This window comes from Crocuta crocuta, unplaced genomic scaffold (genome assembly GCF_008692635.1).
Source record: "Crocuta crocuta isolate KB4526 unplaced genomic scaffold, BGI_CrCroc_1.0 scaffold10, whole genome shotgun sequence".
Classification (NCBI taxonomy): Eukaryota; Metazoa; Chordata; class Mammalia; order Carnivora; family Hyaenidae; genus Crocuta; species Crocuta crocuta.
Window position 1 is genome coordinate 6,044,678 of NW_027527551.1, and position 13,857 is coordinate 6,058,534.

General features: G+C 37.7%; 1 protein-coding gene across 4 annotated transcripts in view; it reads right to left on the bottom strand.

The window, feature by feature from the left end:
* Window positions 1-13,857, bottom strand: part of CCDC175 (coiled-coil domain containing 175) — a 71,030-nt gene that overhangs the window by 16,544 nt on the left and 40,629 nt on the right. For all 4 annotated transcript variants that reach the window (XM_077768844.1, XM_077768835.1, XM_077768853.1 and 1 more), the window contains one exon: window positions 10,355-10,434. In XM_077768844.1, the coding sequence (XP_077624970.1) occupies window positions 10,355-10,434 (80 nt within the window). The remainder of the gene's footprint in view (window positions 1-10,354; window positions 10,435-13,857) is intronic.

The window sequence follows — 13,857 nt, forward strand, 5'->3', positions numbered from 1 at the left end:
TTAAAGAAGAATTAATACCCATTCTTCACAAACTATTCCAAAAAATAGAAAAAGAGGGGAAGTTTCCAAATTCATTCATTTTGATAGCAAAGCCAGATAAAGACATTCCAAGAAAACTACAGATGAATATCCCTGATGAACACAGATGTAAAAATCCTCAACAAATTATTAGCAAACTGGACCCGTCAGTACTTTTATTCCAGAGATGCGAGCGTGGTCCGAAATTCACAAATCAATCAGTGTGATACATCACATCAACAAAAGAATAGAGAAAAATCATAGGATCATGTCAATCGATGCAGAAAAATCATTTGACAAAGCACAATATCCGTTTGTGATAAAACCTCTCAACAAAGTAGGTCTAGAGACAATATACTTAACATAGTAAATGCCATATATGAAAATTCCACAGCTAACATCTAAATAGTGCAAAGCTGAGAAATTTTCCTCTAAGATCAGGAACAAGGATGCCCACTCTCACCACTTTTATTCAACATAGTACAAGAAGTCCTAGCCGCAGCAATGAGACAAGAAAAATAAATAAAAGGTAACCAAATGGGTAAGGAAAAAGTAAAAATCTCATGATTTACAGATGACATGACACTATATACAGAAAACCCTAAAGACTACTAGAATTGATAAATGAATTCAGTAAAGTCACAGGATACAAAATTTATATACAGAAATCTGTATTTCTAAACATTAATAATGAAGTAGCAGAAGGTAAAATTTTAAAAATAATCTCATTTACAATTAATAAGAAAAATAATGAGATACATAGGAATAAACTTAACCAAGGGGGAGAAAGACCTGTACTCTGAGACCGATAAAAACACTGATGAAAGAAATGGACGATGACACAAACTAATGAAACAACATGCCATGATCATGGATTGGGAGAACAAACATTGTTAAAATGTCCATACTATCCCAAGAAATCTATAAATTTAATGCATCCCCTATCAAAATAAAAACATTTCTCACAGAAGTGGAATAAATAATACTAAAATTTGAATAGAACCACAAAAGACTCCGAATTGACAAAGTAATCATTAGAAAGCAAAACAAAGCTGGAAGTGTCACAATTCCAGATTTTAAGATACATTTACAAAGCCATAGTAACCAAAAGAATATGGTACTGGCACAAAAAGAGACACAGATCAATGGAAAAGAACAGAGAACCCAGAGTAAACCCACACTTATATGGCCAAGTAATCTATGACAAAGAAGGCACAAGTATACAATGGGGAAAAGACCGTCTCTTCAATAAATGGTACTGGGAAAACTGCACACCTACATGCAAAAGAATGAAACTGGATCAGTTTCTTACCCTCAACACAGAAATTAACTCAAAATGTATTAAAGACCTAAATGTGAGACTAGAAACTATAAAATTCCTAAACAAAAACATAGGCAGTAATTTCTTTGACATCAGCCATAGAAACATTTTCCTAGACATGTGTCCTCAAACAAGGGAAACAAACACAATGATAAACTATTGGGACTACATCAAAATAAAACATTTTTGCACAGTGAAGGAAATCATCAAAACAAAGGGCAACCTACTGAATGGGAGAAGGTATTTGCAAATGATGTATCTATAAGAGGTTAATATCCAAAATATCTATAAAGAACTTATAAAGCCCAACACCAAACAAACAAGCAAACGAAAAATCTGGTTAAAAAAAATGCACAGAGGACCTGAATAGACATTCTTCCAAAGAAGACACAGAGACGGCCAACACACACATGAAAAGATGCTCAACATCTCTAATCATCAGGGAAATGCAAATCAAAACTACAATGAGAGATGGTGGAGAATCCTAAGCACACTTTATCCCACAGATACACCTAGATAACACCCACCCCAGTGCACATAACTCAGTGAACAATCCAAAAACTCTCAGAACAGACTCTCCACATTTAAATGTAGAGGAGATGCTACATTGAAGAGGAAAGGAAGGGCAGAGACATGGTCAGGAGCCAAACTGATCCATAGGAGGAAGGGACACCACAGGCATACAGAAGGGAGAGAAAAATACTCCTCACCAGGCACCCCAAGCAAGGGGGACCAGCATTAGGAAGACATATTCCCATAACATATGGCTTTGACAACCAGATGGGCCTAACTTTGTGAGTTCTTACAATTAGTGGGTTTACAGATCAGTGGGTTGGGCTCTGGGATGACTAGAGAACAATAGAAAACTGAGTCCCTGCCCTTAAAGACAAAGCACAACAAACAGCCCAGCTGAGACGTGGCATGGAAGCAGCTGTTTGAAAAATGCCTGGGGTAGGGCACCTGGATGGCTCAGTCAGTTAAGCCTCCGGCTTCAGCTCAGGTCATGATCTCACAGCTCATGGGTTCAAGCCCCGCATTGGGCTGTGTGCTGACGGCTAGCTCAGAGCCTGGAGCCTGCTTCGGATTCTGTGCCTCCCTCTCTTTCTCACCCTCCCCTGCTCATGCTGTCTTTCTCTCTCAGAAATTTTTTTTTTAAGTTTTTTTTAATTAGCTTATTTTTTAAAAATTGCCTGGGGGCATACAGAAGGGTAGTTATTTACTAATCTCAGAGCTGTGCTGTAAGGACAGGGATGGTTGAGAGATTTCTCCAAGAACAACAGAGCTGGCAAGCACCATTTCCCTTCCTACCCCCACCATCAGACTAGATATACAAACACCCTCAGGAACCAGCACAGCCGAATACTCTCCACCTAGTTTGTTAATGGTACAGCCCACCCCTATATTCTTCCTTGAACCTCTCCCCTCCAACCTGGTGAGGCAGTTTTCTAAGTGGCTCCAGGTCCCCTCCCACAGCAGACTGGCAGTGACCTTGCTGGCACCACACGCCCCAGCCTCACATTTTCTGCAGAGCAGCCCTCGGCAGTTCTCTAGGCCACAAGTCCTCTCCCACACCAGACCAGTGCACAACTTTATAACAATGTGATCCCACCCCCACATTCTCTTACGGACTTGTCCTTGGCAGGAGTCCATCCAAAGTGGTGCCATAAGCTTACAGTGTGCAAGCAGCCCCAGTGGGGCCAGCACCACTCCAAAGTGACTCCTGTTCCTGGGAGGGGGAAGATGACCACATACACCAGGCTGAAACCCCAGCAGTGGGCTGGGGGCAGACATCTGGTCCACCTTCAGGCCCCACCCACCAATGAAAGCTTCTCAGAGGACATTGAAAGGGAGAGCCCCTTGCAGTTCAGTACTACCACACCTCTGGCAAATGCCTGGTCTGACTCAGCTCAAGCCCACAGCATCCCCAGCCTGGCCCATGAACAACACAGGGACCAAGTCCTGCCCACAGCAGGCAGAGAGAGCCACTGAAGACACCGGACTGAAGGCAAATGTGACTCCAACAGAGAAGTAGGGCATGCACAACACACATAGGAGACACCCCTGAAGTGCCAGGTTCTTGTGCAGAAGAGACATTGCACTACAGGGCACTACAGGACTCTTCTTCATAAGGCCACTGCTTTCAAGATCAGGATATGCAGCTGACTTTCTTGATACAGAGGAACAGATACCCAGAGTTTGTCAAAGTGAGGAGATAGAGGAATATGATCCAAATGAAAGAATAGGACAATATCACAGCAAGAGACCTAAGTGAAATGGAAATAAGTAATATACCTGACAGAATTTAAATTAATGGTCATAAAGACAGTCACTGGACTGGAGAAAAGAGTGGAGGGCCCCAGTGAGATCCTCAACAAAGAGAAAACATAAAAGAAAATCAGAGATGAAGAACACAAGAACTGAAATAAAAAATATGCTAGCGGGAATATATAGTAGACTAGAGAAAGCAGAAGAATGGATCAGTGACATGGAGGATAGAGTAATGGGAAGCAATCAAGGTGAACAGGAGAGAGAGAAAAAACTAACAAAAATGAAAATAGATTAAGGAAACTCAATGACACCATCAAGCATTAAAACATTTGTAATATAAGGATCCCAAGAGAAGAAAAGAAAAGAGGGCAGAAAACTTATTTGAAAATACAGGAGTTGAAAACATCACTAACCTGGGGAAGGAAACAGATACCCAGATCCAGGATGCACAGAGAGCACCCCCAAAAATCAATCCACAGATGTGCACATCAAGATACATAGTAGAGGCACCTCAGTGGCTCAGTTGGTTAAGCATCCAACTTTGGCTTAGGTCATAATCTTGCAGTTTGTGAGTTTGAGCCCCATGTCGGGCTCTGTGGTGACAGTGCAGAGCTTGCTTGGGATTCTCACTCTCTCTCTGCCTCTGCCCTACTTACATGCTCGCTCACTCTCTTTCATTTAAAACATTTTTTTTACGTTTATTTATTTTTTGAGAAACAGAGCACAAACAGGGAAGGGGCAGAGAGAGGTAGACACAGAATCCAAAGCAGGCTCCAGGGCTCGAACCCACAACCATGAGATCATGATCTGAGCTGAAGTCAGACGCTCAACTGACTGAATCACCCAGGTGCCCCCCTCTCTCTCTCTCTTTCAAAAATAAGTAAATAAACTTGAAAAAAATAAAGTTAAAAAAGACACATAGTAATTAAAGAGGCAAAAGCAGTGATAAAGAGAGAATATTTAAAGCAGCAAGAAAAAGGAAACAGTTGCATACAAGGAAAACCCCATAAGGCCATCAGCTGATTTTTCAGCATAATCATTTGCAGACCAGAAGAGAGTAGCTGATATATTCAAAGTGCTAAAGGGAAAAAGCCTGCATCCAAGAATAATCTACTCAGGAAGGCTATCATTCAGAAAAAAGGAGACATAAAGAGTTTCCCAGGCAATCAACCATTAAAGGAGTTTATGACCGCTAAACCAGCCTTACAAGAAATTGTGAGTTCTTTGAGTGGATAGGAAACAGCACTCAAAGAAGTAACTAAGAAAAGTGGGAAGCACAAAAGTAGTAGAAATAAGCATATCTATATAAATCAGTTAAGGGATTCACAAAATAAAAGGATATAAAGTATAATAACACATACCTAAAATATTCAGGCAGGGGGAGGGAGTAAAACTTTAGTACTTTTAGAATAGATTCAAACTTAAGTGACTATCAACTTAATATAGACTTCTACATGTATAAGATGTTACACCTAAACCTAANGGGCAGGGGGAGGGAGTAAAACTTTAGTACTTTATTAGAATAGATTCAAACTTAAGTGACTATCAACTTAATATAGACTTCTACATGTATAAGACGTTACACATAAACCTAATGGTAACCACATATCAAGAACCGGTAATAGATATGTAAAACAAACAAACAAACAAACAGAAAAAAAACCTCCCAGAAAAAATTCAAGTGTATTACTTAAAAAAGCCAGCATACTGTGAGAATAAAGCAAGAGAAAATAAAAACACAGAAGAATTACAGAACAACCATACAAATAACAAAATCACTAGAAGTACAGACCTATCAATAATTACTTTGAATGTAACACTCCAATCAAAAGACTGCAGGGTGACGGAATGGATTAAAAAAGCAAGACTCATCAATATGCTGCCTATAAGAGACTCACTTCAGACCTGAAGATACATGCAGATTAAAAGTGATGGAAAAGTATTTATCATGCAAATGAAAGTGAAAAGAAAGTCAAGGTAGTAATACTTATACTGGACAAAATAGACTTTAAAACAAAGACTCTAACAAGAGATAAAGATACTATGTAATCACAAAGGGAACAATCAAACATGAAGATATTTGTAAATACCTTTGCACCCAACATGGAAGACCCATATATATAGCAGTTAATAACAAATACAAGAAAGTAATCAATAGTAATAGAATAATAGTAGGAGACTTAAACACCCCACTTACATCAATGGATAGATCATCCAAACAGAAAATCAGTAAGGAAACAGTGGCTTTGAATGACGTATTGGACCAGATAGATTTAACAGATATATTCAGAATATTCCATCCTAAAACAGTGGAATACAAATCCCTTTCAAGTGCACATGGAACATTTACCAGAATAAATCACACATTAGGCCACAAAGCAAGTCTCATTAAATTCAGAAAGACTGAAGTCATTGCCATGCATCCTTTCTGATCACAATGCTATGAAATTAGAAATCAACCACAAGGAAAATCTGGAAGGAACACAAACACATGGAGTTTAAGCAAAATGCTACTAAACAATGACTGGGTCAACCTAGAAATCAAAGAGGAAATTAAAAAATACATGGAGAGAAATGAAAAATGAAAACATAACAGTCCAAAATTTTTGATATGCAGCAAAAGCTATCCTAAGAGGGCAGTTTATAGCAATAGAAGCCTTCTTCAAGAAGATAGAAAAAACTCAAACAACCTAATCATACGCATAAAGGAGCTAGAAAAAGAACAAAGCCCAAAACCAGTAGAAAGAAGGAAATAAAGAATAGAGCAGAAATAAATGAAATAGAAACTAAAAAACAATAGAACAGATTAGTGAAGTCAGGAGCTGGTTCTTTGAAAAGATCAACAAAATTGATCAATCTTTGGCCAGACTCATCATAAATAAAAAATAAAGAGACAGAGAAGGAGAGGGAGAGAGAGAGATGGGGGGGGGGGAGAGAGAGAGAGAGAAAGAGAGNCGGAGGGAGAGGGAGATGGATGGAGGGAGGGAGAAAGGACACAAACAAAATCAGAAATGAAAGAGGAGAATAACCACAGAAATAAAAAGGATTGTAGGAGAATATCTTGAAAACTCATATACCAACAGATTAGAGAACCTAGAAGAAATGGAAGCATTCCTAGAAATATATGACTTCCTACAACGAAATCAGGAAGAAATAGAAATTTTGAGCAGATTGATTACCAGCAATGCACTTGAATCAGCAATTAAAAGCTCCCAACAAACATCTGGTCCAGGACCAGATGGCTTCACAAGTAAATTCTATCAAACATGCAAAGAAAAGTTAATACCTATTCTTCTCAAACTATTCCAAAAAAATAGAAAAAGAAGGAAAGCTTCCCAATTCATTCTATGAGGCCAGTATCACCTGATACCAAAACCAAATAAAGACGCTATAAAAAAAGGAAGCTACAGATCAGTATCTCTGATGAAGAGAGATGCAGGAATCTTCAACAAAACATCAGCAAACTGGATCCAAGAGTACATTAAAAAATGATTCACCAGGATCAAGTGGGATTTATTGCTGGGATGCAAATGTGGTTCAATATTTGCAAATAAATTAACATGATATACCACATCAACAAAGGAATGGAGAAAAACGATATGATCATATAATCATTTCAATAGATGCAGAAAAAGCATTCGACAAAGTGCAGTATCCATTCATGATCAAAATCCTCAACGAAGGTGTGAAGGGAACATAAGGTAAGGAAAAAGCAAAAATGTCACTATTCGCAGATGGCGTGATACTCCATATAAAAACCCTGAAGAATCCACCAAAAAACTACTAAAACTGATAACTGGATTAAGTTTGCAGGATACAAAATCAGTATACAACCCATTGCATTTCTATACACCAATAATGAAGTAGCAGAAAGAGAAATTAAGAAAACAATCCCATTTACAACTGCACCAAAAATAATAAAATACCTAGGAAAAAACTCAACCATGGAGGTGAAAGACCTGGATTATAAAACACCAGTGAAAGAAACTGAAGATGACAGAAACAAATGGAAAGATATTCCACACTCATGGACTGTGAGAAATATTGTTAAAATGTCCATACTACCCATAGCAATCCACAGATTTAATGCAATTCTTATCAAAATACCAACAGCATTTTTCACAGAGCTAGAATTAAACAATCCTAAAATTTGTATGGAACCACAAGAGATCCTGCATAGCCAAAGCAATCATAAAAAGAAATGGAGGCATCACAATCACAGATTTCAAGATATACTACAAAGATATACTACTAGATCTTGAAATCACAGATTTCATACACTATAAGATATACTACTAATAACTACTGTTTTGTAGTAATCAAAACGGTATGGTACTGGCACAGAAATAGACATATAGACCATCAGAACAGAGAGACCAGAAATTAATACACAATTATATGGTCAATGAACCTTTGACAAGGGAAGCAAGAATATGCAAAAGACAGTCTTTTCAATAAATGGCGGTAGGAAAACTGAACATCTACATGCAAAAGAATGAAACTGGACCACTTTCTTACACCATAGACAAAAATAAACTCAAAATACATTACAGACCTAATGTAAAACCTGAAACCATAAAAATCCTAGAAGAGAGCACAGGCAGTAATTTCTCTGACATCAGCACCTGAGGCAAGGGAAACAAAAGCCAAAGTAAACTATTGGGACTACATCAAAATAAAAAGCTTCCACAAAGTAAATGAAACAATCAACAAAACTGAAAGACAGCCTAATGAAGAGAAGGAGATATTTGTAAATGACATATTCAATGGAGGCTTAGCATCCAAAAATATAAAGAACTTCTACAACTCAACAATAAAAAAAAAAAACCCCAGGTAATCCAATATAAAAATGGGTAAAAGACATGAACAGACATTTCTCCAAAGACATACAGATGGCCAACAGACACATCAAATGACGCTCAACATCACCCATCATTAGGGAAATGCAAACCAAAACCATGAGTGGGGTGCCTGGGTGACTCAGTCAGTTGAGCATCTGACTCTTCATTTCAGGTCATGACAGTTTGTGGGGTCAAGCCCCTCCTCAAGTTGTGCACTGGCAGCGCAGAGTCTGCTTGGGATTCCCTATCTCCCTCTCTACCATCCCCCCACTTGTGCTCACTCCCTCTCAAAATAAATAAGCATAACCCCCCCCCCAACCATGAGATATCACTTCACACCAGTCAGAATGGCTAAAATAAAAAACTCAACAAACAACAACTATTGGCAAGGATGTGGAGAAAAAGGAACACTTGGGCACTGTTGGTAAGAATGCAAACTGGTGCAGCCGCTGTGGAAAACAGTATGGAGATTCCTCAAAAAATTAAAAATAGAACTACCGTGCAATCCAGCAATTGCACTACTGGATATTTGCCCAAAGAATATGAAAATGCTAATTCAGAGTGATATATCTATATCTATATCTCTCTCTATATATATCTATATTTATATCTATCTCCTATGTTTATTGCAGCATTATTAAACAATAACCAAGATATGGAAGCAACCAAAGAGCCCATGGATAAATGGATTTAGAAGATGAAGTATATATGTACAATGGAATGTTACTCAGTCATTAAAATGAATGAGATCTTTCCATTTGTGGCAAGGTGGATGGACCTAGACTATATAATGCTAAGTGAAATAAGTCAGAGAAAGACAAATACCATAACATTTCACTCTTACGTGGCATTTAAGAAAAAGAAAAAAAGAAAAAAGAGAGATGACACCCCCCCCGACACTTAAATAACAGAGAACAAACTGTTAGTTGCTAGAATGGGTGTAGGATGAGTGAGGTAAATGAAGGGGATTAAGAGTATACTTATTGGGATGAGCATTGAGTAATGGATAGTATTGCTGAATGATTAAATTGTACACCCAAAACTAATATAACACTGTATGTTAATTATACGTGAATAAAAAATAAATAAAACTCCAAAGTCGATTCATGGTAATTTACTCATAAACTCTGGGAAGCAAGTCCATGAACCCCATATGAAGACAAATGAGTTGTTGAAACAACTTTACAAATTTGATATGTGAACAACTGTATGGCAAAAATGGAGAAGAGGAGAGTGAAATTTATTGAGGCTTTTTCAGTGAGGATTTAATATTTTTTGAAAAGAAAGGAATGTAATTTTATCGATTTTTCAGAATTTTCTACGGAATGTTCTATTTGGTTATCAGCTATTATTATACTGTCACAAATCACATAATCTTTATTCACTGTATAATCATCACTAGCAACATCTTATGAAGAAAATAGAATTGCATATATACTTACTAGTTCTTTTTCCCTTCATATTTCTCTACACCCACACGTTAAAAGTTACTTTTGATATCAATGCTTCTAAAAAAATAGAATGTTCTATTTTTAAGTAACCAACTCTATATATACATGTTTATCATTAATTACTGATTATAAATTTTATAAAGGTAGTAAATATCTCTTTACCAGCTCTCATTTCTTCTACTCCCTCCCTATCGCTGCAATCTCTGTGCATTTATCCTAATCTTCATAGGAATTTAACAGAATAAGCGATATAAAAAGAACCATGGAGAGCATCATCCCATCTCTACCTTAGAAATAAGAAAACTGAGCCCCCCCCGACCCAAGGATTTCCCCATGATTACATGTTCCTTGCATCTAGAGTCTTGCTCTCTGTATACACATGCACACACTCTGTATTATGGTTTGTATATACCGGTATTCCAATAAAAGAAAGAATGAATATGTTGACTCTTTACCAAGTTGCTACAAAATCTTGAAAAGTCTCTTGCCATTTGAGAAATGGAATTGTTCATTAAATTCTGCTCCTGCTTTTGTGCTATAAAAAAAAAAAGAAAAAAATAACTGCCCACAATGTTTAAAAAAATTAATCAAAATAAGGCACATGTCTAGTTTTAAAAGTCAAATACTATGGGGCACCTGACTGGTTCAGTCGGTTAAGTGTCTGATTTTGATACAGGTCATGTTCTCCCAGTTTGTGAGTTTGAGCCCCTCATCAGGCTCTCTACTGTCAGCAGAGTCTGCTTCACATCCTCTGTCCCCCCTCTCTGCCCCCTCCCGGCTGGTTCTCTCTCTCAAAATAAATAAAGAAACTTAAAAAAAAAGTCAAATACTATTATAAGGATTATAACAAAAACCAGAAGTCAGGTGTTTCCAATGCAGTGCCCACCACTCTGTTTGACTCCTCAGAATCAACAATTTTTTAAACTCATCTTAACTTTTTCTTCTTCTATTTTCTTAAAAATGCTTATATGGCTATTTCTTGACTTGGCATTTTAAGACATTTTCTATTTTCTTCCAGATATAGAAGGAAGCACACATACTCTCATCCCTACACCCCCCACACATACTTCTAACCTCTCCATAAAGTCATGTGTTTTTAAAATATATTTTAATGGTATTTTTAAAAAAGATTTTATTTTTGAGTAATCTTTACACCCAACATGCGGCTCGATCAAGAATCTTAGATCAAGAGTCACATTCTCTACCAACTAAGCCAGTCGGGTGTCCCTAATTTTAACTCTTTGGATCATTACGACAATGTAAACATTCACAGATGAGACAAATGGTGTAGTATGATTATACCTCCTCTCCTGTACCACTTTTTGTTTTTCCTGGAGCTAAAAATAGCCTCATTTTATATTTGCTTAGTGTTCCATGAATACATTAATTCATATCAAAATGTATAATAGAATTATAAAATCTTTCCAAATATTACATCCCACGTGGTCAAACACCTTGGGTGATCTACCAGTTTCATATCTCTTCCCTCCCCCACTGCCTTCTGTTTTCTGAACACTTGGGACTTTCCTTTGCATTCACCTTATGTTGGACCTCCTATTTCCTGAATTTCTTTCTTAATTTATCCCAAACAAATTCTGTACTGGCTTCCTGAGACAGAGTAAATGAGATACTTTGAGATCTTATATACCTAAATGTGTCTCTATTCTCTATATATACTTGACTAATAGTTTGGATGGGTATCTAATGTTAGATATTATTTTCTCTCAGAATTCTGAAGGCAATGTCTTCTTTTAGTATAATAGTACAGTTAAGAAGCCTAAAACCATTCTGATCGCTAATCTTTTGTATGCGATCGGCTTTTTCTCTCTAAAAGCCTTTGAAATATTCCTTTTAGCCTGAAATCCCACAGTGATGTGACTTACTGCTTTTTCTTCTAGAAATTGCACTGGAGAATTTGATGGGCCTTTTAAAATAGGAAATTCATATTCTCCAATTCTAAGAAATATTTTTGTATTATTTCTTGGATAATTTTATCCTTTCCATTTTTTTTTTTCTGGCCTTCCTAGCGAGTATTCAACATCTCAGAATAGTCTTCTAATTTTTTTACTCTTTTATCCTGTTCCTCAACTCCTTACTTTTTGTTCTATTTTTGGAGCGATTTCCTTTTGTTAGAATCCTATTAAATTTAAAATTTTTGGTTGTTAGGGGTGCCTGAATGGTTCAGTCTGTTAAGCGTCTGACGTTGGCTCAGGTCATGATCTCACTGCTCATGAGTTCAAGCCCTGTGTCAGGGCTGTGTCTCCCTCTCTCTCCTGCTCATGCTCTCTCTCCCCCTCCTTCCCTCCTTCTCTCTCTCTTAAAAATAATCAAGGGGCACCTGGGTGGCTCAGTTGGTTGAGCGTCCGACCTTGGCTCAGGTCATGATCTCACAGTTCGTGGGTTCAAGCCCCCATGTGGGGCTCTGTGCTGACAGCTCAGAGCCTTGAAGCCTGTTTTCAGATTCTGTGTCTCCCTCTTTCTCTGACCCTCCCCTGCTCAAGATGTCTCTCAAAAAATAAATAAAACATTTAAAAAATTAATAAACAAAAATTTTTAATAAAATTTTGGTTGTTATATTTTTCATTTTTTTTAAATTTTTTTTTAATGTTTTACTTATCTCTAGGAGAGAGAGAGAGACAGCGTGAGCAGGGGAGGGTCAGAGAGAGAGGGAGTCACAGACTGAAACAGGCTCCAGGCTCTCAGCTGGCAGTCAGCACAGAGCCCGACATGGGGCTCGAACCCATGAACCGTGAGATCATGACCTAAGCGAAAGTCAGACGCTTAACCGACCAAGCCACCCAGGCGCCCCTATTTTTCATTTCTAAGAGCTCTTTCTTGTTTTCTGTTCTTTTTCATACATGCAATATATTTTTTCTCTATGAGTATAACTTTAAGATATATTCTCTATAATAGAATGTATATTTTTAATAGACTATATATACATTATGCATAATATATAGAGAATATATATTCTCTAAGAATATATATCTTTAAAAGTATTCTTATATTCTTTGTGTTATCTATGTTTCCACCAACTTCTGTTTTTCTGTCTACTTTAGTTTCTGCCTTTCACATTGGAGTTTTTCCTGAGGCGTCTGGTGATCTTTGACTGTCTAATCCTATTTAAGCATGAGGCACTAAAAGGCTCAGTTCCTGGGTGGGCTTTACTGTATAGTGATCAGGAAGGGACCAGCCATTTTGTTGGAGGATCTTCAAATGTTTAGATTGTGTGGGGCTTTTCTCTGGAACTGTTTAGTTTCCTTAGAGAAGAATCCAACCATCTCCTTCTTGAGAGTGGGGAAGGGATTACAGAACAGTCACACACAACGAGCTGGCAGCCTTCATCAAGTTCAGCTGTGGAAGGGGGTCTCTGTATAGCAGAGACCTCTGTCTTCTGTCCTCTGTCATATCTGAGATCCTGTAGTTTAGAAGCCCTTAGTCCAACTTCTCTGCCAGCATTGCGAGGAACAGTCCCTCAGCTGCACAGAAGATGGCATCTGACCTGGGGGTCTAACTGCTTGTTATAAAGATTTTCAACCAATCTTCAACCCTGTGACTCATCTCAGCTTCCCAGTATCAGGGTCCTCCAATGTCCAAGACTTGCTGGGCCCTATAAAGAGAACGCCTTGCTTTCATGGTGTGCTTTTCTGCAGGCACTTGCTAGTCACATTTCCCTGCCTGTTAATACCTCTAGCCAATTCTACCTTCTAGAGATTTATTGATATATTTTCTGCAGACATCTCTCTGCCAGTCTCTGTACTTGACTTGTAGTCATTTTTTTTCTCTAAAAAATCTTTTACACACATTTTTATGAAATTTCACTAGGGAGCAAAGATAGAGGCATGTTTTACCCATCATATTTAACTGAAAGTCATAAGTCACAACATTGCTTTGTATGAGTCCTGAGCCAGTTAATACTCTAAGTCCCACTGCTGGCAGGTGAAGTATATTTTCCTAC